This window comes from Amblyomma maculatum, chromosome 4 (genome assembly GCF_055883805.1).
Source record: "Amblyomma maculatum isolate TAMU_Amacu chromosome 4, ASM5588380v1, whole genome shotgun sequence".
In the NCBI taxonomy this organism is placed as follows: domain Eukaryota; kingdom Metazoa; phylum Arthropoda; class Arachnida; order Ixodida; family Ixodidae; genus Amblyomma; species Amblyomma maculatum.
The window spans coordinates 61,477,873-61,503,820 of record NC_139347.1 but is presented as its reverse complement, the minus strand read 5'-3'; the positions used below and the strand labels follow the sequence as shown (position 1 = coordinate 61,503,820).

General features: G+C 44.7%; 1 protein-coding gene across 1 annotated transcript in view; it reads right to left on the bottom strand.

Moving 5' to 3' along the window:
- LOC146191210 (uncharacterized) overlaps positions 1 to 25,948 on the bottom strand; it is a 227,000-nt gene that overhangs the window by 37,869 nt on the left and 163,183 nt on the right. Inside the window, exons 3-4 of the mRNA XM_084599895.1 lie at positions 24,660 to 24,745; positions 6,509 to 6,601 (exon numbers count right to left, since the gene is read on the bottom strand). Coding sequence (XP_084456021.1) covers positions 6,509 to 6,601; positions 24,660 to 24,745 — 179 coding nt within the window. The remainder of the gene's footprint in view (positions 1 to 6,508; positions 6,602 to 24,659; positions 24,746 to 25,948) is intronic.

Genomic DNA, 25,948 nt, shown 5'->3' with positions numbered 1-25,948 from the left:
CACGGCGGCAAATATTTAGAGCGAATTGTTTCAGCGCAATGCATTATTGGTTCTGTCATTTCGTAAATAAGAAAACCCAATTACTCGATAACATTATCATCTGGGCGGCCGTAAGCAAATAGACGCTTCCGAGTATATATGCCGCATAAATCTAACTAATTATGTATGAAGTTATTTTCTTGACACCATTGCTAACTTAATATGCTTTATTGTCAAACCTGTTATTGTGCTTGCTGACTGTGTGCATGTAAAATCCTCTACTCAATCGAATGCCACATATGCCTCAGAAGGTGCGCACTAAACAATAAGCAGCCAGTGGTGCTTTCAAAGGAATATTTGAAGCTTGATATCATTTATCTATGTATGCACTTATTCTTTCAGTGCTACCAGTTCATCTACTTACTGTTCACAACGCCACCTTTTAGGAACGGGCGCCGGGGGAGGGGGTTCGATAGAATATGTCTATCATAAAGTTTTATTCCCATTTCAAACTGGCAAGTGTGTCGTCATGTTGATAAAATGCCTCCTTTTGGGAGTTAGGAACCGCTTCGATATAAGCATCGTTCGATTGAACACATGATGGCGCCTCTCTTTTAACAATCTAAACATGCAACGATATATATAAACGTGTAGGGAATATTTCAAGAAATGTTACTTTTGTGTTTCATTACCAACCTTGTAACCGCAGGAAAAACTGAATGCATTTATCTTCATATCGCACCTGGCAGCACCGGGTCTCCCGCCAAACAGCCCGTCACCTTATATTGTTTGGGCGCAGAGGCCACATCACTGATACCTCCCGGGCTTCATTAGATCGGTCAAAATGTTTTCGTTATTTGCCCCTCGTCTATTTGCCTTTAACAACCCCTTCTTTCACCGAGGCAATAAACAACACAATAAATGTAAAAAGCTTGAATGGCTGCTCGCGCGTGGGGCAGCGCAGTCATTTGCCCGAGATTTTTCGACACTGCTTCGGCCTATGGAGGGTGTGCAGTGGGGTGCGTTTTTGACCAGAGTACATAATGAAACCTGTTGAGTGGCATACTTTGGCGCACATATGACATGAAGGGGTCCTTTTTGGTAGCTTCTATTAATTAACACGCTGATGGTTTGTGGAGCTGGCGGTAACTTCCCTGCTCGGAATGTGTTTAAGCGCGATTTGCTGAAAAGGTAAGATTTGTGTTTGATTTTATGGGAGCTCTGCTCCGTTTGTAAGCATGTTCGCAAGAGTGGAGTTTCAAGCTAGAAATTATTTCCAGCAGTTGCGGGGTGAGTACCGAGGAGATCGGCGTTTCTTCTCACAAGTCCATCGTCTCCCTGCTGGCGGGCGGAGGGTACCACCTGGTATCTCGGCCTTCTCTCTATGGCTTCCGAGCAGCTTCAGTTCCGCAGAGTTGTCTTCGCGGGTGACAGTCCTCGGACACACCTTCACCGCGGCCCAACTCGAAGCGGCTCCTTCAGCGGACATATTCGTGACGTTCAGCGCCGGCGGATGCCTGTATGGGCCCGCTACCCTTAACCTGAATCGCTTTTTTTTTGCCGCACATATTGACCCCGAGATAGTCTACTGAACGTATGCTCTTTCTCAATTTCACATTGTCCGATTTGTGAGTCATCGGAGTGCTCAAACAGCTCGTCAGACCGTTCAAACAGTGGTTCAGCACTCTCTGCAACCGTGCGGCACTGCAGGCATACGCTGGCGTGAATTTTACAGACGGTTGCTAGCGACCGTACAATCCTTTCAACTGTTAATGACGATCAGAAGACTCCCGACCTTTATTTTCTACAACAATTGGTCCGTTGAAAACAAGCGGGTATAAGGCTTTTCGGCACCCTGAGAGCATTTCAAGACAGATGGCTGTTAACCGACCGCCAAGTGAAGCCCGCCGCCGTGGAAAGGAATTGACCCACCAAGAAATGACTAATAGCGTAGTAGATTCGTCTCAGGAATGAACAAGAAAGCTCTCTGATGAACCTTCAGAGTCATTAAAAGAGGAAGGCAGGTTAAAGATCACGCCAAAGTATCCGACTTTCTCTACAGCTAATACTGAATCAGTTTGTCGAACAAGCGGCCCCCGAATCCTTTTCTTTTCAAACCGTACGCAGCTTCCTGTCCTACTTTCCACAAAGGACCGGTAGATAATACAGGAATAACATCTCCGTTTATCACATTGGAGCTGATGGCTATCATAGAAGATTCGGGAGAAAGAAAAGGGCCTGGTATATTGCAAAATCCCATACGAGGCGTTTGAAAACTTGCAAGAAACTCTTGAAGCCGTTTTGAGCTCGGTAAATGCGTACGAATAAAAGCAAACGTTTTTTCGGTGACCAAATTCGAAAGGGTTGAAAACCTCCAGCCAGCATGCAATCATTGCGCCCACATCACTGACACCGAGAAATTGTACACTTTGTGAAAATATATTTGCCATAAGATTATCGTAGTGGCTTGAAAGTGGTCAAATATCATCCTAGACAAATTGGATTTAGATTAAACTTCGGCTCAGAAACAGGAATGACTGCATTCGCAGATGACGGTCTACACATGTAGCCCAAGGCCACCTTGTGCGCACGGTGGTGCCTGCAGACGTGACAAATGCACATGACGACGTGTTACGTGCGAAGATAATTGAGAGCAAAGAAGATTTGAGATTTGTTTGAACATTATAAACGTTGTTTACAACTGGATTGAGGACACAAATTTTATGTTCCACTCGTAACAATATCAATGGAGGACGATACGAGGTGTACACATAAGATAGTGGAGTGCGATGAGGTTCAGTATTGGCGTCTTCACTATTTCACAATTTGATATAGCCTTCATATCATTGGCTTGAAAAGTAGGAGAAATGCAAGCTTGGAGAAATTTTAATGCAAGAGTTTCTGATTTATGCAGGTGACGTCATACGGCTACGTGACAATATGGTCTACTTATAAACAGCTAACGACGGGAACCTTCATTTAGAATGAGCCCCAAACGCATTCAAGAAGTACCTTGAGGAAGCAGCCCTGGCACACAAGAACGGGAGAAAGAAATTGTAAGGTAATAACTTCACTCCCATGTTAGGTAGCTACTGATTAAAATACACGGAAGTACTGAGAGTACTCGAGGTAGGCCAATATAAATCAGGCAAAGGAACACAATGGCTCAAGAAATGGTAAGGTAATAACTTCACTCCGATGTTAGGTAGCTACCGATTGAAATACACGGAAGTGCTGAGAGTACCCGAGGCAGGCCAATATAAAACAGGAAAGGAACACAATGGCTCAAGAAATTGTAAGGTAATAACTTCACTCCGATGTTAGGTAGCTACTGATTGTAATACACGGAAGTGCTGAGAGTACCCGAGGTAGACCAATATAAATCAGGCAAAGGAACACAATGGCTCTATAGGGCAAGACAAAAAGCAGGAGCGACTAACACTTAATCAGATGAATATCGTCTAGGGGAGGAAGGGCGCGGACGAATATGGTTAGACGTCCTGTGTGTTCGGTACTTCAACCCAAGACGCTCCAAGAAGAAAAGTTTCATCGACTGGCGAAACGACATTAGGCGCCGCTAGAAATAATAAAAAGAAAAGCAATGCACATGATCACGGTCTTGCCAAAACTTGCACTTATCCCAATACTTAAGGAATATGTTCGAATATGTTCAATTGAACACCCTGGCGGAAATCAATGAACAGACGGAAGCTACGAGAAAGTTAAATAGAAAACATACACCCGTTACAGCTGTATGCAATGAGGGGATAGCACAGACACCAAAAGTAAGAGACACCCCTTCCTGGGCCTATACATGGCAATAATAACTACTAACATTAAGGCTTCTGAACTCCGTCGTAAATCATTGACATGATCAGTCATTGATGTAATACCAAAAACATGTATAGCTTATATCAGCACATCTATAATTGAAAGTGGCGGAAGAACGGCAACTGCTAACCCATAACATTCGGAATTACTCACACAGGGAATACGCTACCGACCAGCCGAACTCGCTTGTAACAGAGCTTTACGCTATCCTATCCGTGATGCGATAGAGCCTACAAATACTAACCGTCTATAATAAAGAATACCATTTACGCTATTGCCTGAGTCGATTTGGGACGTTAAATCCACGAACCAAACCAAACTATTTAAGCTGTTTCTCTAGTGATATTAAGTAACTAGGAAACGACAAAAAGCTTTCTTCAGCCTTACTCAAGAGATACACGCTGTAAATAAGAAAATGATTAAGAGTAGTCCGATATATTGGACACAAGAAGACTCTCAGACTATTGATCAGAAGAAACCTGATGCCCTTACACACAGTGCTTCAAACACAAGTGAATCACCCGCGAACCTCCCTTTTGCTCCTCGCTGCGCTCTTCCTACTCGGACGTCCTCTTTAATGGAAAGAGCACGAGCCCTGATTCCCCTCTACCCTTACCTTCTCCCTTGTAATATAAGGAGAATGCAGGAGGTATTCCTTTAAAGTATAGGGCTGGGGCGTTCCTTAGTCGGTCGGTAGCGTGGCGATGGAGCTATCAAGGCAATGCAGTGCCGAGCACATGCCATAAACGTTCAAGGCCAGCCGCCTCTGTGGACCTTCGCTACTTTTTATGAACGTCTCCAGGAGCGTAGATATCAAGCCTTAGACGACTACAAGAGGCTGGACTTAGGGTACGAATGAAAAAAAAAAAAGCGTGACCTTGTGGGTAAAGGACAACACTATGAGGTGGAGCCTACTCCACTTTCTGAAAGATAATGGCCTCCATTACCTCCATCAACTTACGGACAACCCCATCTTATTTCCCATGGCAACTATGTCAATAAAGAAAGGACAGAGTCCATGCGGGTAAAAGTTTAGCAGTGCAACGCGAGAGCGTATAGTCGGGTGAAAGAAGCTAAGCTCGTGGACACGTATTCATGACATGTATTGCGAATGTGTTTCCCCACCGGAAAAAAATTTTCCGCTCTAAGATTATTTCATCTCCGGTTTCGTCTTTTCAAATAATCTTCGCGGGCGCATGGGCCTCACAAAATTAAGCGACCTTTTCTTCTAGGCAGCTGAACACATTGCGTAAGCCCGTCGTGGACGCAGCTGCGTCTCCGTGCTTGCATACGCGCGTAGGTGCGCGACAAAGCGATCATTGTCCGGAGCACCTGAGCTTTTTTAAGAACCAAACGAGCCGAGCACAAGGGGACGAGTCACGAAGCTAGAGCAGCTATACGGTATTACCGTTGGAAAGAAAGCAATTTGCTTTCCTTGCGCCGGCTGCTGACTAAGGAAAAGCCTTGACGAGGTATTCTGAGCAACGGAGGGATCAGGTTCCCCAATGTTGGAATCCCTTTGAGACGGAGCGGTGTAAAGGCTCGTGGTTGGGAGGTCGGCGCAGACGCGTGTTTCATTAAGGCTATAGTGTAACACCGCTCGCCCACACGTATTGGGGAAAAGGGATGTCGCCGGGAAAAAGGAGACGGGGATGGGTCCGCGCTGCTGCCGCTGCCTGGCGCCGTCCTAAAAGAAACAAGTCCGATATGGTGGGCCGATGGCGACAAGCCCGAATTGGACGTTCGCTGAGCGGGAGGGTGAAGACGGTGAAAACCATTGGCATCATGAAGGTTTATGAAATTAAGAGACACAGACTACAACAACACTGAGATAAAAGAACATTTAAGCCCATCCAGGCCCCCCTCCACTATTTGTTTTCCTCGTTTAAGTACCAACGAAGCAAAAGGAGTATCGCAAGAAAATTTAACGTCTGGATCAGTAATAACCACCGACTTATGTGTCCTCGTCCTGCTAACGCTGTATAACGTCTGACCATCAGCATGGTTGTTGACTCACCAGATTAAACGCGTAATCTGTATTGCGGTGTCTATATTTGGGCTAGGATTGGTAGTACAGTAGCAGCAATTAAACATACAGAGCCCGCCTAGGTGGTGCCCACTCGACAAATATGAACAAGTGAATGACACAGCGAAGGAGAGGAAGCACGCAGCCAACAGCCGTATGTCCCACGAATTGTGGATGGTATAATGCCCGTAAGTACTTAACAAAGGCGGCCTACATTATTCTGCACGTCCTGGGTAAAAAAAGGTAAATTTACAGAGCCCCGTTGTAATTGAGCTATACGACCATTGACAAAAAGAAAAGAAGGCACCTAAACTGCTAGTAACAGCACTGGATTCAAACGGATCATCCACGAGTCTCAAACATGCATGTTTTCAATTTCCCCACTACGCCGGTTCTCGAAACGGTTTGTGGAAACTTCGAAGTGCCCGATTTCGACCATACGGCACTTACAGCATTGTGCTCATACGCACTGTGCGCATTGAACCTTTGTGAGCCGGCTGTCAGAAGAGATAACGGGAAATGAAATGCGGACTAGACATGCAGGAAGTGCAGAGAGCTGTTTTCACCAATACGTTTTGAGTAGATCGCTTCGAGGTTTAGGCAACCTAAGAAGGACATCCACGTCAGGCTATCAGCCAACACGAGTTCTCTGTCCGGTTGGCGTGCACTCACCGACTCGGCTGTGAGGTAAAAGAGAACGACGATATCCAGCATCGTGGTTAAAGAGATGGAAACCAGCCAAGGCAGGAGTAGGGTCCGGTTGTCCTGCAAACAAGATAGAAAGACATAAGAGCTCTGATTGGCACAGTTTGTGACAAGAAATAACACAAAAAAGCATGTTGCCTACTTATAACATTATGTCTGTGTACTGACAGGAAATCTCGCAGGTTAACAATAACAATTAAGGATGTTGCAGAAGAGCAGGAGCAATTAAGAAGCACTCAATGCCATCCCATGTTTTCCACCTCGTCAATAGATTTTCAAAAAATAGAAATTGAATCTGATTATCCTTATTCAGATATACGTTATGCCAAGAAAAGCCCATTCAGTGAAGTGGTCTGTATTCATCCCGCTGTCATGATGACGAGCGAAGTCGTACGAGGCGCCATTGTAAGGACGTCAGGGCCATATTTGCTATTATTCAAGCCTTCTTGGCTCTCTCAGCTCTGCTAAAGATCGTGTCCTGGTTCCATGTTTAGGTCATCTTTTTTTATTTTCACATCATGTTTCCCATGGTTCTTTTCTTTTCCACAATAGCGCATAACAAAGGCACCTCATTAATAATGAACAGCCTAAAATCAGCAGAAAAACTTAGGGGCCCTTTAATAAAAGCTCCGTCGCCTTTATCCGGCTGGTCAGCGCTTATGTAATATTGCCAGCCGACAAGGACCTTAGAACCTTTGAAAGTTTGTAAGAGGATGGGCCGTCTTCAATACGCCTTTCATAAAATTATACCCTATGGGAAGTCCCTCCCTTCCCCCCCCCCCCCCCCCCCCCCTTTTTTTTTTGTCAGTCGGCTGAGAGAGACATGCCACAAAAGCTCCATTTTTGCTTGTCAGAAAACGCGACCTTTAGAAAATCAAAACACACAAACAAACAAAACAAAAAAAGATGTCGAAAGAAGAGCGGCGCGTGGGATGCGAATATGAATTCGAATGACTGGAAGGTTTACGTAACAGCTTGATCCGTATAGAACGGCCTCCAATCTTCTCATAGAGTAATTGACGTTTACTTCGAAGGTGCCTACGTTTTCAAGGTCATCGAGTAACTTGTAACTTGAATCCTAACGAAAGGGGCGTCGGTCACTTTCTGGGTTGTTGATGTTGCTGGATAAAGTGCAAATGAAGGGTTTAAAAAAAAAAAAAAAAAGGTGCGGCGATGAAAGTACTGCGTTGTCTTATTTGGAAGATTTCATTGCGCAAGGAGTCGCGCTTGACGTGTTACACAGGTCGAAAAACACTCGACGGAATGGCCAGACTGCGAGACAAAATGAAAAAAAAAAAAAAAAAAAGCCAATTAGACTTTCTTCCTCTCTTTTTCTATTGCCTTGTTGGAGGATTTCAATTTCTTAGGGGCCGTTTTTTTAGTCTATAGACGAAAAGACAGTGATTGTGTTTTTTTTTTTACCCGATAGCGGAAAAAGAAATAAGATCACTGTCTTTTGACCAAATACGGCGTTGGCGTTGTCAGCGTTTTGAGCGAAAAACCACGACCATGTCTGCGGGTGGGCAGCCGGTGACTTGCAGCTGATATGACGAGGCGCTAACTGGCCCTATATATGTTTGTGCAACGTAAACGCGACCACATGACATGACTGGTTTGGCAGGGGCTCGGGCTTCTGAATTCAGATAAAAGGGTGAGGGTAATCGAACCTTTCAGGATCCTTGTATCCGATTCAGGCCACACAGGCACATTTGTATAGGCCTTATTCAACGAGGCTTTATACCTATGTCAGGTGGTCTTTCGCCTAAATTGAAAGCTTAAGGTAGTGTGCAAAACGTATTGAGATACATAAAGACACAATCTAAAAGCTTACTTATTAAGTGATGGGCAGAGTGCATCTCGAGCGCGGATCTGTAAGAAAAACCGCGAACGGAGCCGTAAAGCTGTTGCGTCAAGCCATTAAAGGCGGGGCTTCAGTGTGTGCCCCCCGCCGAGTTTATATTTGTGTTTTGTTTGTTCAGGAGGCAATAATCGACCCAATACTTCACGTGACCATCTTCCTCGAAAAGTGCACGATGGATTATAACGGCTGCTGGTGGGCTCTGCGGGTTCATCACATAGTTTACATACATGCATCTGCGTCTTGATAAAACCCCGCACTCGTGCAAAGATTTGTCAATCGCAGTGCTGTTATCACGGAGCTGTATGGCAGGTGAGCGCAAACATGGCCGGAAAGCAGCAGACTAATTTGGAACTGAAATTGCCCATAGGGCCAAACTACTTGCGCCCGCAAAGAATAAATTTCGGTGGTGGCGATAGGAGTAAACGCGCTTGGCTATCGAGAGGTTATGAATGCTGACCACACCCAACATAATGGGGAAGAACTTTTAATAGCTGAAACAGTTTTTTGATGTGCCAGTGCTATGACATAATGTTCGTCCCTAAAACATATGCATATCCTTTTTGGTGACTGTTCCAAGAGGTGCGCGCTACGGTAGTGAAACCTATGCGGATTTCTTTGACGATACTTTGCGCATTTTTCAGGAAAGAACACGAGGTTAGAGCAGGGTTTTCCCGCCCTGAAAGAAAGGAAAAAAGCATGTACTGGTGAAATGTCGCTGGCGGTGGCATTGTAAGGTTCTCGATCGTGTAGTCGTTGGTGAAGATTAATGGTTGCACTGCACTCGCTCAGCAAGTCTCCACCGATGATCAATTTATGACCCTTGCAGCGAAATGATACGCGTGGCTAAATTCCTGTTGCATTCAAGCTCCGGGTGGGAGATGCATTTTCCGCTCAGCTGTGCGTATTAGCGTACCCGCAATTGGAGTCGTTCTCTTCCGTAATTTAACTGTGAAATACGGGCACACCGTGCAATACGGGCACACCGTGCAATACGGGCACACCGTGCACACCGTAAGTGCTACAGCACCTATGCGCGATGCAGCCTACCGTGCCCTCTTAGAGAGCGGTCAATTCGGGTTCTGGCAGTTGTATGTGGTTTGGTTTGTAGGGTTTAACGTCCAAAAGCGACTCAGGCTATGAGAGACGCCGTAGTGGAGGATTCCGTAAATTTCGACCACCTGGGTTTCTTTAACGTGCACTGACATCGCACAGCATACGGACGCCTTGTTTTTCGCCTCCATCGAAAAGCGTCCGCCGAGGTGTTGTATGTGGTTGATAATGTCCTGTAGTGTTTCCTCCCACTTACATTACGCAATCATTTTACCCGCGAAACCTTTGCGTGTTAAATCCGTAGCCTTGCTTTGCGAATTCGCTGAGATATTAGATCCCATCGTTGCGTGGCTGGTGCTGTGCCGTGACGCTAGTAGCAGGTCCTTTTTCCCTTACACAAGAACACACGAAAAAAACAGGACTAGCGCTTTTTCTCTTTAGAACACCCAAGTTTCAGAGGGCGGCTGCTTACAGATCTCCTTTCGGGGGCCCAGGAAACGTACTTCGGTGGCTTTTGAGTAACGACAAAGTGAAAACGCCAGTCTTGATGGTGATAGTGCGGGAGAGAAGATAGCGCCAGACAAGCTTAGGAAAAAATTCCAGCGGAAGGTCTAACAAGAATCGATTTTCTTTTGAAATACATCATAGGAATACAAAGTGCCACGTACACATCAGTTGAACGGCCGCAGCAGTATCGGGATGGCAAAACTTCTGGAGTTCTTCACGAACAATATCGAGGATATCGGCGGTTTATAAGAAGGTCGCAAAACAAAAAAAGTTCGGCAGTCGATCGTTTAGACGTGAGCGGGTTTCCAACAGCTTTTAGATTAGCAAAGATTGCGGGATACGTGCATGCCTGGTTCAAAGTTGCTCTTTGCCGTCCAGCACCAAAAAGATGAAATATTTTCTTTGCTTATGTCGCGTATACGGAGAACCTTTCATCAAGTTGTGCATTCGTACTGTACCTGCAACTTGGTTATCTCCGTGAGTACTGCTAAATGTACGCACAATTCCCTGATTGAAGTTTGGTACTTGGTCAGTGTGGCGTTTGCGGTTTTCGCATTACGTACCTGCTGGAAATGCTAATGCGAAAAAGATTCTCCTCAACCTCGCAGGCTTATCTCGAGAGCCATCGAAGGTTCTGAGATCAGAACGCCGACAGAATGCTGTAGGGGGCACTTGTAGATACTTATCTTTGGACGACGAAAGGAAGTCAGCTCATCAGTACTGCCGACAGAAGTCGCGAATGATTGGAATTTCAAGGCACACAGAGAGGTGAATACAAAAAAAGAATTCAAAAGCAACCATTCTGTTGGGCGCATAGAGTTTCTTACTCTTTCCTAGAGGGAAAGCTGTGCTGCCATCTATGGGAGTTTACATGGAGTTTCCAGACGACCAGTTCAGCCACCATGGGCGCTCAAAGCATCATGGGCCGGAGAGCTACCGAGTGCAGAACTACAACTTTTGGCCAAAATTAATGCAAAAATAAACGTTGCTCTACCATAAATAATGTCCGAACATTCAATATTGTGACTATAGATTGCAAAAAGAGAGAGAAACAGCATGTCAGTTTGATATTAATCCAATATAAGCGATGGCTCCTTCTCCTATTGGCTTAGTTTTGAGGTTTTGAGCAGCACAAATACCAATAATTTGCGCTTAATAGGCACACTTTGAAAAAAAAAAAAAAACATTTTGGAAATATTTATGGTTGCGCAATCACTTAAGAAAGTTTTTAGTGGCATTTCAGGAAACAGAAACCTCAGCGCAAGTTAAAGATCCCCGGGTGGTCGAAATTACTCCGTAGCCCTCCACTACGGCTCCTCTTTCTCTCTTTCCACTTTCACTCCCACCTTCATCCTTTCCCTTACGGCGCGGTTCAGGTGTCCACATAGCAAGTGTGACAGATACTGTGCCTTTCCCTTCCTGTGAACCAATTATTATTATTTTATAGGCGACGTCTGCTTTTGCGCCTTCGCTACTATGACTTTTGCGGTCTATGTACGCACCTCGAGATGATGATGATGAAAAATACCCATCATAGTAACGCCACTCCATGCATCCGAGAAAAACCGACTGTCCCGCATCAAATAGCATACCGGCCCATGATTCTTAGCGAGCCCATGGTGGCTGAAGTGCAGCGCCCTAAGCTTTCCCTCTACTTAGTGTAAGAAACTCTATGGTTGGGCGAAATAATTTCAGGAAAGTAAATTCGGCAAAGGAGATGAAGGCAAGCGCACGCAGTGGTCACCAGAATCAAAATGGCGGTACCTGTAGAATTTTGCCCAGTTGTATTGACAATTCGAAGAATATAAGAAACAGTGACGTCATTTTGCACAGCATATTTCTCTGCCACTAGCGCTGTCTCAAGCTGCGGCTTCTTTTGCTTCTCATCAAAAAATATAAATAGATGACCCCAAGGAGTCTTGATTAACCCTTCCATACTCCTGTGTTGTACCGCATGATTGTAGATTTGTCGTATCATTGTCAATTCCCACCATACTTAAGCAAACTGTTCTAACGCTCTGCTTTTACTCTTTCTATCGACCATCTTATGATGCCTGTATTATGTGAGCTTATCTCTTCTTTATTGTAGTTAAGAGAATATTGCATACCACCGGGCTGCATTGCGAGCCTTTAATAAGTCACATGTTTATTTTGTAAGGAGAGGAGGGAGCTAGTCAAGCTGGCCTTCCAGCTTTTTCTCCCAACCTTCCCGCATTAGTTTGAATAAAGAATAAAGGTGGTTTATTATTATTATTATTATTATTATTATTATTATTATTATTATTATTATTATTATTATTATTATTATTATTATTATTATTATTATTATTATTATTATTATTATTATTATTATTATTATTCCATATGGCGCAATAGTATAATTGGAAGCATACCTGTACATTGTAAAGCCTGCCCCCTGTGATCGAGATCCAAATGAGACTGTATAATCACTCGTTCCAATCCTAATCAGGATAGTCGTCATAAGTTAATAGTTGAAAAGGAGATAGCCGCGTGCTGTCAAAGATAAACTATTTAATGGAGTACAAAACAAAATATATTTCACATACTCTTTTATACGTCTATCAGAAAGCTTTCCCGTTTTTCTTCTCTTGCTTTTGCACATCGTAAAAAGAAGTATCTGCTCCCTATAAGCGAACCATTTCGGCAATTGATTAATGCGAAAGCATTACTTCGCTATGTTCGCAGATTTTTATCCGCATACCGCGTCCACAAGCCACGTCCGCAGTCAGCGTCCGCAGACCACGTCCCCAGGCTGCGTCCGCAGACGGCGGCAGCAAAATGGTGTTCGCAGCAGGTGTGAATAATTGAGAAGAGATAGAGGTTAATGAGTGGTGCCAATCAATAGAGGATGACGTAATGTTGTGTCCGAAAAAATAATTAGGCCAATAAGTCAACTAGGTAATTAATTAGAGGCAAAAATATGTATAAGTAAAGGTGAAAATGGTCTCATTAGTCAACGGCTTGGCGCCACATTTGAATGCATCAAATACTAAAATAGTTAGTTAAATAAGTCAATTAAGGTGACGTCAAGGATGTGACGTCACGCAACCTGAAGTTGAGCTAAAAAAGGACATAAGAAGGGTTTGGCGCGCCATTTCAAAGTATCAAAGGCTAAAGCAGTTAATTAAGGCAGTAAATAAGGGTGACGTGAAGGAAGTGACGTCTAGCAACCGGAAGTAAAGCCGAAAAAGGACATAGGAAGGGATTGGCGCACAATTTGAAAGTACCAACGACTAAAATGGGTAAACAAGAAGTGAATAGAATGTTACTTTGAAGATGTGACGTAACACAACTGGAAGTAGAGCCGAAAAGGGGCATAGGAAGTGATTGGAGGGCAATTTTGAAAGTACCAGACTAAAACGGGAAACAAGAAGTGAATTAAGCAACTTGAAGAAACCAAAAGCAACCAGAAGTAAACAATAGCAGCATCTGTGCTTTCGAATTACTACAATGCAGATTCTGCAGTGCTAGTTAAGGTTGGTTCGCTCTTAGACTCTCAGGAATAAAGAGACAGCTGACAATGTCGCTGCGTTCTTTGGTATTCTTTCTACTGATGAGTTATTTAGGAAAGCGGCAGTTAATCAAGAATTAATGAGCCAGCTGCGATTCCAGTAAACAGCGCTCCTCATTCAACATCGCTCGATTCTTCGTCAGTAGGGACGCTTTCTTTCCGAACACGTTCCTTTGTGAATTCGCGCAATACGTTCACTATACAGATCCGGCTATATCTCCGTTTGTCACGAGCTTCATTACTGGCTCCAATACAAAGCTTCTGTCTGTTTTTCCTGTAAAAGTCGCGCTTTGTACTTTGTCAAGACCAGCTAAATTATGGCCTGGAACGCGACGAGTCTGGATGGGGTCAGAGCAGGAGAAAAAATATGGAACCATTAATTTCGTGCGTGCATTTTTCCTTTCACTTTCCTGTCCTTTCTCTTCCATCGCTTTTCTTTTTGTTCTGCTGATAGCAAGCCCTGTGATAAAAACAGAGCTGCCAGGAACCTTACCCTTTCTTCTCTTCCTCGTGCTTTCTCCATTTTCACGTCAGCAGGCTGCATTGCCATCGACTTCGTTTGGACAGCGTTTTTCCATTTCCCTTTGTCCTTCCCCACTGCTCCGTATTTTCCTCACCGATATACGTTTTCTGCCTCAATAGAAAGCCAGTCGTGAAAGTACCCGTGGGAATACCTCCTTTTCCACCCTACCTTCACCACGCTCTTTTACATGAGGCGGCAGCGCAAAGCGACTGACTTTTGGCGCGGATGGCGTTCGTCGCCTCTTCTAATTAAACAAGACGGGTCACCGGAGCGCGGTCAGTGCCTGCGCCGCTGGGCTTGTGTTTTCCTGCTTTCGTTCTTTATCGCTCCGTCCCGTCGTGAGAAAAGGCCACAACTCGTTCTGCGCTGGCCCATTGTGCTTCGCCTTTGGGAGCAGCCAACCACTGTCGTCGACGTCCATTTCTTCCACCATACTATTGAGCTTAGCTACTGTGTTTTTGCTTCCTTCTCCCCGGGGTCCTATTCTTGACCCCTCTCGGCACGGCATTGCATTCTTGTCTACTTCAATGTCGTGGCGCATTTCTTTCAGCGCTCTTTTCTCGTCCTCTTTTGCGGTCCCCGCAGCGATAAGGCATGGAAAGTTTGGCTGGCAACATTGAAAGAACTGTGGAAGAAGAAGCAGCTACGAGCTCATTTCGAGCCGGGACCCTTATCGTTCGAATACGCGTGGCGCTTTCGCGCCCTCCTCGGCTTCTTGTGAGACTCCGTCGCATTCCGAGAGAGATTCCCTTTCGCGGAAAACTGCGAAGCCTGGGGCTTGCGGTCTGTCCGCTTTCTATCCCGCTTATTCCCTAGTATCGCCAAAAGCTGGCATTCCCTACTTTGTGCCGATTTGCTGGAACGCTGCCGGAAAGACTTACGATTAAGCTTGGCCATGCCATTGAAGCTCATATGATGATTGCAGGCTGCAGTTTGTATGTAGCGTCCCCTCAGTTTCTTCTTTTCATATAGCGAATCAAAGGAGGGAAGGGGGGGGGGGGGGGGGGGGGAGTGTTGTTCTGCTGTGGACCGGAAATTTAACTCTTCGATGCACGTACCGCGACTCGTCTGTAGATGCTCCTTTTTTTTCTTTTTCAACCTTTGTGTACTCGTGGCAATGTAGGGCAAGGAAGAGTCAGCAAAGGTTCTTTCGAAGTACTGATGCCAGTTTTTTTTTTCTACACTGAAAATTATTTTGTTGGGACTCTTTTAGATCGCTGAAAGAGCACTTGAGAAGCGAAAATGAAAACACATGCACAAAATTGTTCCTAGCAGTGCAATACTCACAGAAATGCAGTTTACATTGCTGTTATTCTCTCAGGTTCACTTTAGAAGCATCTGAATTCGACTTATTGGACTTACGTATCTCTTAGTAGGCCATCACGAGAAAAGAAGCAAAGTGCTGCCAATTATATGCTCGATTCCTGCGTTGCATTTTGTTAGCACGGCCAAGCTAAACAGCAAAATTAAAAAAAAAAGAGCCTTTGCAGTTACAAGTTCGTCTGTAACCCTAGCCGAATGGTCTTAACGATTAGAGTTGCTATATAGGCTTTAGCTTATATAGTAACTTTGTTAACTATAAGTTGCATGCGCCCTAGAAGAAATACCGAGTCGTTTAACCGAGTCTTAAAGGGACACTAAAGACACCCAAATATGCTATCAAAATCTAATAAACGGCATTTGGTGACACTGTCGCCGCATATCCGGCACCAAAAAATCGAATTATTGCTGAGATATTGCGATAAGAAGTTGAGGATTTTTGGTTCCCGCTGGTCGAATTCAAACTGTTTTCTTCTACTACGTAGTAGGGTAGGATGACGCACGCTATGACACAAGAGGAGACTCCGTGATTGCTGGCGCGCGGGGAACGGAGAATACTTCGCAGGTGCGTACCGAGACATGATCTTCATTCGATACGCACTTAGGGTGGGCGCATCTGCTACTCCGAGCTCGTATTTCAGGCGCCGCAGGCCCAAACCAAACTATCCGATCACGCACGAAGTGCTTGAGCCGGAGCATAACCGAAACTGAAGTGGACGCCTGTAGCGCCTTGTCGTGTTAGCTGAGAGACTAGCGGCATCTACCGACAAGTGGACGAAATGTGTATACTTTTACATTTGCCTTGCAACATTTACGTTGTCTCTTCGTCTTTTCGCCGTCGTTTACGTGTGATAAGAGCATGTTACCATATTCGACACAATACCGACTACCGCATTCAAACAGTCAACGTAATTCGCATTTGTCAGCCTCCGGGATCCCTTGCGCGTCACGTGATTTGTAGCTGCGAGCCTCGGCCGTTTCGGCTGTGGCGGCGATACCTGTATCCCTGTTCTTCCTCTTTACTACCTTATAACAGCTCTGTTTTGAGTAAGAGTTGTTTTTTTTTTTTGTAACCAGCAACTTGCATCGATAGCATTCTATCGATGCAAGCCCACTTCAATTTTCTCTTTAGTGTCCCTTTAATCCAAAGCATTTTACCGCACAGAGAGAATGGGAGAGGACGTCAGAGGCAATAAACTGAACACTTAGATGCGGAAAGCTGGGAGCTATATGCTGTAGAAATACTTCCGTAAGCATTACTTTAAAAGCTATAAACGAGAAAAAAAAAAGCTGTTTGCATGAATTTATCGACCAGGAACATCTGTCATCTTGACTACATTAACTTTTTTTTATGATCAGCTTTCCGCTTACCAACTTTTTTAGTTGTTTCAAAACAAATAAGGTTACAATCCTTTGCTGCGGGCAGTCCTCGTCTCCTCCTTATGAGTCTTTCTGCTGCGGGGCGAAACCCTCTGCAAAAGTGTCTGAACAATCAGGCCCAGTATGAATCTTTGGTTACTTATAAAATTGTGCAGCATATAATTGCACAAACATTGTACAACTTTAGATCATCCTCTATCCCCAGTCCACCTTCTTCCTGTAAGGTGATGGTCGGTTTTAAGCAGTGGTGGCATAATTTTTATTCAAGCGCTTTATTCAGGTGGTTAAGGCAGGAGGGTTAACAGATAAACCGACTCTATTATTTATCGCCATCGCAGACATAGGCCCGACAGCACGGATTATTCTCGTCAAAGCACTGAAGTAAGCGCAAACAGCGATTTCAGCTCTACCAGAGTTCATTTTCTTAGTTTATAAACGTTTCCGCAGAGGGCAGAAAGAATATTGGAGCACAAACCAAGAAAGTGTTTGTAAACTGCCTATTCTTCATACGTTGATTGGTATTGTTTACTTCGCGGCAAAACAAGACGTGGTGATAGAAGCGTAGAAGAACCGTCGTACTGCCTTGTTTAGACCGTACATAAAACGCTGAGACGAGAAGTTCAAGAGGGTCTATCGTCGACTGCGACAAAGGAGAGTAACAGGTTTGCTATCTTGCAGCATATCCCCATGCATGCTCATTAAGCCTTGTAGGGAAAATGCTAAATAACTTGTCTTAGTGAGAATCCAAGAACTTTTGCTTTTATGCCTGATGAAGTTTCTAGGGAAGAAATCGCAAACCCAAAATAAATGCTTAGAATTTCAAAATAAAAAAGCATGGTTTCAGCTCTAACTACCCCTCTGTACCAGGCAAAGAAAACAAAGAAACAACAAGAAGGGAGAAAAAAAAAATTAAGAAAAGGTTTACGTCTCTTCGTTTCACGTACATACGTACTAATTTACATTACACAGAGTATCGCGCCCTCCATTATCGCTGCTAGGATGTAATAATGGCCTGTAAACGCAATAAGAAAGAAACGTACGTTTTGTTTTTATTCCGTGCTTGCGGTACGAAACGCCGAATTAAAGTACGGTTGCCACCCTGCAGCCTCGAACGAAATTGCACGTTGCAGAACAAGCAACGCGAACTTAATTGCAACGGTGACGGCGAACTGTACTGGAGCTTAAAGAAATAAGAAAAAGGCTGTAATTAAAAATAAAAGCAAAGATTCATAAAGCCTATCACTAAACTTTTTGTAAGTACCGAGGCTTAAAATTTGCTTTAATTTTTCTCCAAGACTGCACCATAAAGGTTATAAGGTTGGAAGCGCGTGGTGCCTGATGGGAATATGGCCACATATCCCGGCGCTCAGAAAGGAGACAAGAAGCAGAACTTCAGATAGGTCAGGTAGGCGCGTAATAAAGTGACCCGTAACCCAGCATAAGAATGGTTAACCAGAAAGCAAATAAACTTCATGACTGGCTTGTCAATTTCTTGATGGCTTCCATCGCTGGCCACTGAGGCATTTAAAACGAAATTCGTGAATCTGTTCGCCGAGAGTAAAATCTCGGCCGCACAGAATTGACGGCCGATAAAAGCGCAGTTTTAAACCATCTCCTCACGAGTATCTTTCGATTCACTTCATTTTTTCGTTTCCATAGACTAGCAAGCTTCTCATTTGGCGGCAAGTAAAATAGCTGTACCCTCTAAGCCAACTTGTATAGTCTTCTGGACCACTTACTGCCGAACTTACGGTGCCGAAGGCGTCTTATAATATTGGTGACGCCACAAAGCCTTTTTGCTTACATATAATGTCCTATTTTTAGTCATTGGTCCGTGGTCTGACTTCCTGTTTACACAGTTAATAAAACATCACGTCCGGAGCGCACAGAGCCGGTCATCGCACTCAACACACGTTTTCGTCAGCGTTCAGCGCATGTTCCCACTAATGACCATCGAATATGTATGCCGCACGTAACGGATCCGAGCCTCCGGTCTTGATGTACGATGCGTGCCGTGCAGCCCAGATGCAGGCTAACACAGGCCAATGCATGCCTTGTATACTTAATGCGGCACTTCTCGCGGACGTCCGCGGCTGTTACGCGCCCAACAGAGCTCAAGCAACCGTGACAGCAGCTTTTGGTAGTGATGGCAAAGATGGACAGCGCTGGGGTGGACCTGCCTCGATGCTACCGTAAACGAGGTCACGCACCGTGCTCTTATCACGTTCTTGGAGCTGAACTGGAAAGGAGCATATGTTTGGCTACGTTATGCAACGCCTCCCATAGGAGGCGGATGCGGTAATGCATAATTCACAAGATATTTTCAGACCTCATAGCCTGCTGGCGAATAGCCTAAACCTTAAGATCGGCTAGTAAATCTTTCACTCGGGCTGTATCGTTGACAATAAAGCTAGTTCTTCTACTGGATGGATGAATGGATGGATTGATGGAGGGAATATAGGAGCGTCCCCTTTGAAACGGGGTGGTAGCAGTAGCTATCATGCTAGATAAAGGTAGGAGCGCGAAATACTACCCTTTAAGCGCGTGACACGCACATTCAGGGCTGGCAAGAAATCCTTTAATTCTTATTCAAGATGGCAGCTATTAAGTCCAAGAGATGTTACCAGGAACTGTCCAAACTTCCCTAGATGCATTGTGAGACTACAGCACAAATTTTGTCTTGGGTTCTGGTGGAGACACCAATATAGAAATAACATATCTCGGCCTGCAGTGCTTCAAATTCTAGATCGACAGCCCAGGCTCATTAAATTTCTGTTTCATACTAGCATTCAGTTTTAGTCCATTCTTTGCGGCCTCAAATCACGACAGTAGTGTGTCTAAGTTGCGATCTGTGGTAAAAAAAAAAAATGACCCTCTGTCAACCAGGTCGTGTTCTTTCTTCTTTATGACCGTAGACACCACTGTCCTACTCACAAATAAATTTGCTTAAAAATGTCATCGCTGTTTCGTTTTTCGCCCAGTGACCTTCAACATGAGTAGTGCGAGAACTGGAATACACCGAAAGAGACCAATATTCGCACGTAGCGTAGAGCGACTGCATTTGTGCTCGTTTCTGCGTCTGCGTTTGTACGGATTTTTTTTTTCTTTTGTGCTCATGTCTTTTTTTTTTTCTTGCTCTTGTGCACTTCCGTTCTATTTTCTTTTTCTAGATGCAAAACCAACAGCAATAAAAAAAGTTCGCGTTTGGCACCACCTCTTATTCGCAGAAAAATATTCTTCCTCCATAATAATCCGGCTCCTTTTATATGCGTCTGTGCGAAAAAAAAAAAGAAGGTTACGACGTAAATTAATTTCAGCGAGCCACCAAAATATTCGAACGTTGTTAGAACCAGCACATCATAGATATCTAAGAAGCCTCAAGCTTAGGCACTCTTATGAGTCATGCGCATAAGGCTGCATCGTGTTTACGCGTTACGAATACAATGTCTGCTAAGCAATTGAAGGTATCTGTACGGTGGACAGGGTGGAGTAGTTACTCTAGAGTAAAGGGGGTGCAGTGCTTCCACTGCACCCATGGGTGCAGTGGATTGGGTGCATGTCCCAATCCGCTGGCTCCAAAAATACATGACCAACGTTAGTTCATGACAGCAATTATTATTTACAGCATTCGGAGCCACCTACGCATCTTACATCGGAGCAACACTATAGGGCGCTGAAAAAACTAGCGGAATAAGGTTTTGCACTTGCTAACCACATGTAGTTCATCTTGTCTTGCGGTAACTATATTTAATCCTTGAAGAATTTGACTGAGGCTTGATGTAGCCGTGTCTTGCGTCATGGGTATTCTCGCTTGGAGTGATATGGTAGTACAGTTGTCTTTGAGAAGATTAATGCTCAAGGCCATTTTAGTTATACGGCTTCACTCGAAAGTAATGTACAGCGGAGTGTTTGGAAACAGGCTGGCGCAGGAGTTGTATCGATGGGCAGAGCGTCCGTTGGAAGTGCGACCTTTGTGGAGACTTTATTTGATGTGTATCGGGAGAGCAAATGAATAAGAATGATCAGCTGTGAAATTTACGGGTGGGCGTACCGCCTCTGCTATCATTCTTTACTCTTTCTCCTTTCGCAAGTTTTTGTGTATGCGCACGAACTGTGGCTAGAAGAAATGAAAGAAAGAACTGAAGTTGCAAATTTACGCATTAAGAAAGTCGTCTAGATTGGAAACGGCTGATCGCTTGGTGCTTTTTTCCTCTTTTAATTTTGCTGCTTTGTAGCGGTCTCAAGCAGGTGCGAGCTGTGGGTGGCAGATCTACTCGATCAGGCAACCTGTCACACCTCCTCGATCCTGGTTTTCGAGAGTTGAGCTCAAACGCAGTTTCTCGCTAGCAGCTGGGCGTTTTATTGATCGCCCCGTGATAATGTGGGAGTGGTGAGGGAATAGGAGGAGTAAACCGGCGCGAAGGTATTGAGGAAGCGAGAAAGCAAGTGGAAGTTGGGAAGAATGGCACATGCTCGACTTGTTTCGCCCACTTTGGTGAGGTTCGATCTTTTTCCAAGTTGAAGTATAACGGACCGAAGAGGCTACGAGTTTGGGAGATCGCTTAGGAAAGATCCAAAAGCCGGCACCTCGAGGCTAGGTTGCGTAGAGAAGGGTGAGGCATCTTTCTAGGCTTGACGTACTTTGCTGACGGAGTGGCCCTCGCAAAACAGTTACTGCACATGGCCAGCTGTTATTTAAAAATATAAACGTGAACCTTAACCCCATGTTTATAAGAGTGGCAGTTAGGAAAGAAATTTAAAGACCTAGAATGTAGTGGTGGTACAGGTGAGTTGATGGCTGTGGTAGGCGGGCTGGAAGCTCGTTTTTTATGAATGTAGGGTGATCAGGGGGCTTGTGGGTGGTGCTTCAAGAGGGAAGCTGAAGTTATACCGCATTCTTTTTTTTTTTCATTTTGACGGGGATTTTTCATATCGCTGCTGCTTCGACGGCCGATAAATTGTTGGTCAACGATACTTCTTGAGAACGGAGTTGGGTGGTGGATGGAGCTTCTCGGAGATGAAGATGGGTGTGGTTGGAACGGATATGCGGATTCAGTGTGGCGGCGGGAAGGTGGGCAGTCTCCTTGCTCTAAAGATTGATTGGAACTCTGCTGGGCTGCGGTGCATTTGGAGCATAAGGCTTCGCTCTTAAAAGCAACCGGCTGGCGTCAGCATTTTCACATTATGAGACCGGTACTCTTTACACAGTAAAATAAGTTTCTGTGACTAATACCCTCCTCCCAAATCTAATCACCTGATTTCAGTTTATATCGTGCGAGCTCCCTCTTCTAATCAACGCAATGAAACGTGCCGCGTCAAAAGTATCGAATTTCGCAGTGTGCGGATCATTTCAGACTGTCTCCGACACAACTTTTGTGATTCCTCGGCGACGTTGCAACACATTTTTCATGCTGAGAATAAAAAGTAAAAAGCGTTATTTCGCCGGTGATTGTGACAGAAACTATTTTTTTCCTAATAAGTTCGATACAAAAGACGTGCACAAATCACGTGAATCAGCCAGAGTTTTGCTGAGAAAGGAAAGCTGAGAACCTAAATCCTCTTTCAATTCAACGGGCCGGTGGCCGATATTGCGTAGTCCATCGTTCGAAGCACGTAGTGCGGATGTCGCTCGCGCAGAAATTGAAACCCGCAGGACCCCGAGTGAAAGGAGACGGGGATCGATGCGCACTAGCGACGGGCTCCCAGAAAGACTGGGAGGCAGAAATCTCCCGCCTCCTTTCCCTCTTGCTCCTCCCCTACGGAGTATTATCTTGCCATGTGAAGCGCATGAAACGCGCCTTCGGGTTTGGCTGGGACTGGCGAGCTGAAACCTTTGGCACGTGACTCGGAGAGGTGGATACCAGTATATAACAGATTATCAGTTCTCGTTAATACAATGCCGGTGAATGAAATGGGACTTCTAATAATGGTGGAACAAAATGACTCAAGCGCCACATGCCTGCGAAAAAGAACATGAAATATCATTAAAGCACGCACTTGCTCAAAAGCAAACTTTTAAAACTGGTGAAATTTAACGCCCCCAAGAATGTAAGGCCCTTATTTTCATATTGTAGCTTGAAGTCATCTACTTATGTTGTTGTGCATGCATTAATTATATCGCAAAAATTATTTAGTTTATTTCGTTGCTAATAATGCTGCTCTCTAAAAGACTCGGATGTATTACATAACACTCATAAGGCTGCTAGCGCGTCGATGCTGGTCAGTTCACTGCAAGAACTTGACGAGTTAAGGTAAAGAAAACCTACTGTAAAAATGGAAAGAAAATAAAAACGAAGTGCTGTTTTTTTTTTTTTTTTTTTTTTTTTTTTGCAGGTTAGTTGACATGTACGACTGCAGATACATGCGGAGAGGTGTGCGATGTACCAAATGCCATTTTCCAAAAGGCAAACTTTCGCGGTAACGGCACTCTTTTAGACGGTAGAAATTGTTAGGCGGAGGATTTTTAGCATTGCCACTACTTTTTCAGTCGGCTGGCAGCTTCATTAATTATTGTCCCAGAAGCAGTTATCAGTACAATCGTATTAAAGATATGGTATGTGAGCGAGAGAGATAGAGAGAGAGATGCATGTTATTGAAAGCAAGAGATGGTATGATATAGTAGATGTTATGACATGGTGTGGTATGATGCCAAGATACGCTATGGTGTGGTACGGTACGGTACAGTACGGCGTGATATAGTACGACATGGTGGTGGTATAGTATGATACGGTGCTGCATGTAGTCCTCCCAGAAAAAATGAAAATCTTACTACGCATAGAGCTACCTTCTCATCAATTCTTGGGTATAATGCGTAATTTAGCTGCACATGTGTTCAGCGGAGTCGACTTCTGACTAAGCCTTTAGAGGAGCGCACCAGAAAGAGGTGAACGAAGCACATCTTCATACAAACGTTGGGGTATTTTTCATTGTTTATTTGGGGAATACTCATTTCTGTCATAACACGAGAATGACTCAGTATGTAATGCAAATTACGTTTATTTAACTTGAGTTCGCCTAAGTATTTGGGTCCAGATCATACAGGTAGCTTAAGCAATGACACAGGGACATACGTATCAAAGTCATAAGGTATATGTACCTATATGTAAATAGTACCTAGAACCACATTCCCGGTGGCTGCACTTACGACTCGAGAGCATAATAGGCCCATATGAATGGATGCCCCGTCACATATCAACTACATTTCATGAAGCGATATTGGTCCAGCTTGAACTCATATATGTCCTATATTAAATGATATGGGCCTTTTAACTGAAAGTTGTATATCATTGCATTTCGGTGTTAACTTCCGAAAGCGACGTAACTGACGGACACCGTATAGTGGACGCTCCGGAAAGTTCGACCAACTAGGGCTTTTTAGTGTGCACTGACGTCACACAGCACACGGGCGCCTTGCGCTTCCTCTGCAACAAAACGCGGCCGCTGCAGCCATGATCGAAGTCGCGTTCGGGGGATCTGCAGTCGAGGCTCTAACTACAGAGCCATCGCCATAGGGTGGTTTCATCAAATGGATAATTCTATAACGATATCGTGTGAGGGAAGAATGCCTCCTGAAGATATTGTAGGTTACAGCATGTGTAATTTGTGCAGGAGAGCATCCGCAGCATGGCTTTTCTCCCTTCCTATATGAACGTTACAGGCAGCGGAGGAAGAAATCGATGATGTGAACTCATTCTAGAGCTATCAGCGTTGAGATTGGTCGCTGTTTAGTACTTCTTGATGCTGTTTTCGCACTACTACTTCTTTTTACTTTCTTTTGGCGGGCCTCTACTTCAGGTAGGGAAGAAGCACATCAGATGTTTCCATCCTCGCTCATAGAATGACAGCTAAGTAAAAAAAGAAGGTATGGGTAGCTGAAAACAGTTTAGACACAAGGCGTGTGGTAACGCAACCGCTACTAGGCCGAGAGGAAGGTCAGCAAACTTACGGCCCACAGTCCCAGAAGGAGGACCACGGAGGACACAGCGCAGGCGGCAGACAGCAGAACCATCAGCAGCGAGAATGTGAGAAGCACTGCAGGAAAAAAGGAAGAAGACACAAATGAATCGGTAAACAAACAGGGTCACGAGACAGCGACAAGACATACGGAAGAAAGGGTGGAAGGGCGACGCTGTTAACAACAGGAACAGCTCCCGCGAGACTAGAACACGAAAACCAGTTCGGATGTGTCGGTCGGCGCTTGTTTTCCCCCAAAGTCAAACAGGTGTGGCACAGTAAACAAGGGGACGCCGAGGAAAACTCAGAAAAGCTGAAAACAAAAAGAGAAGGTATAAAACTAGGCGTCTGTTGTTTTGGTTGCTGTAAAATGTCTTCTTGTCACAGAAAACACACGTCTTGGCATTCGCTACAAACGGCTTGTGGCTGGAAGTTGCAGCGCGACCGATAGCTACGCTCCAGGGCCTCCTATCTGCTTAATTTCTCCTTCGTTTTCTTTGCTCCCTAGACAAACACCGTTGCTTGTCGTGTTTACCCTTTCGTCAGTGCCGTATCTCTGCTTACACCCTTTATGCCTTACGCAACGGCCTGCTACTAATATAGCTGTGTAAGCTTTCTAAAGTGTTTTTTTTTTTCGTTTGTTATATGCGACCTTGGTGCAGCTTGTAACTTGGATAATTAAGGAATGTAAAGAACACTAGCTGAATTTGTGGCCCTTCTCGGGTCTGAATCAGCTAAGAACCTAAAAGCTCAGTATCGCCTCATTGGAGAGCCTTGATACTACTGTTTTCTCTCTGTGTTCCGTTTCGAATAACGGCAGAGCCTGGAACAAGCGCCACAAACTATGCGCAAACCTCGGCAAGCAGTCAACAAAGACTATATAAGAAAGTGGTGGTTGTTTGAGGTTGTGAGAAAAGGAAAGAGAGAGAGAGAGAGAGAGAGAGAGAGAGAGAGAGAGAGAGAGAGAGAGAGAGAGAGAGAGAGAGAGAGAGAGAGAGAGAGAGAGAGAGAGAGAGAGAGAGAAATAACATTTATTGCACCCGTCAAAAGGTTGGTGAGGATCCGAGGCGAAGCTCTGTCCCAACCATGTCCTCCCCCTCAGCCGTCGACTTGGATCACTTGGATCTTAGCAGCGGCCAGGGCAAGACGGATGACTTCTCGTTGCCCTTTTTCGTCCTGCCTGAGAAGTAGTGCCTCCCAGGACTCATCTGTTCGGTCAGGTTCTCCAAATCTAGGACACGTCCATATCATATGGATCATGTCCGCTATGCCATCGCAACG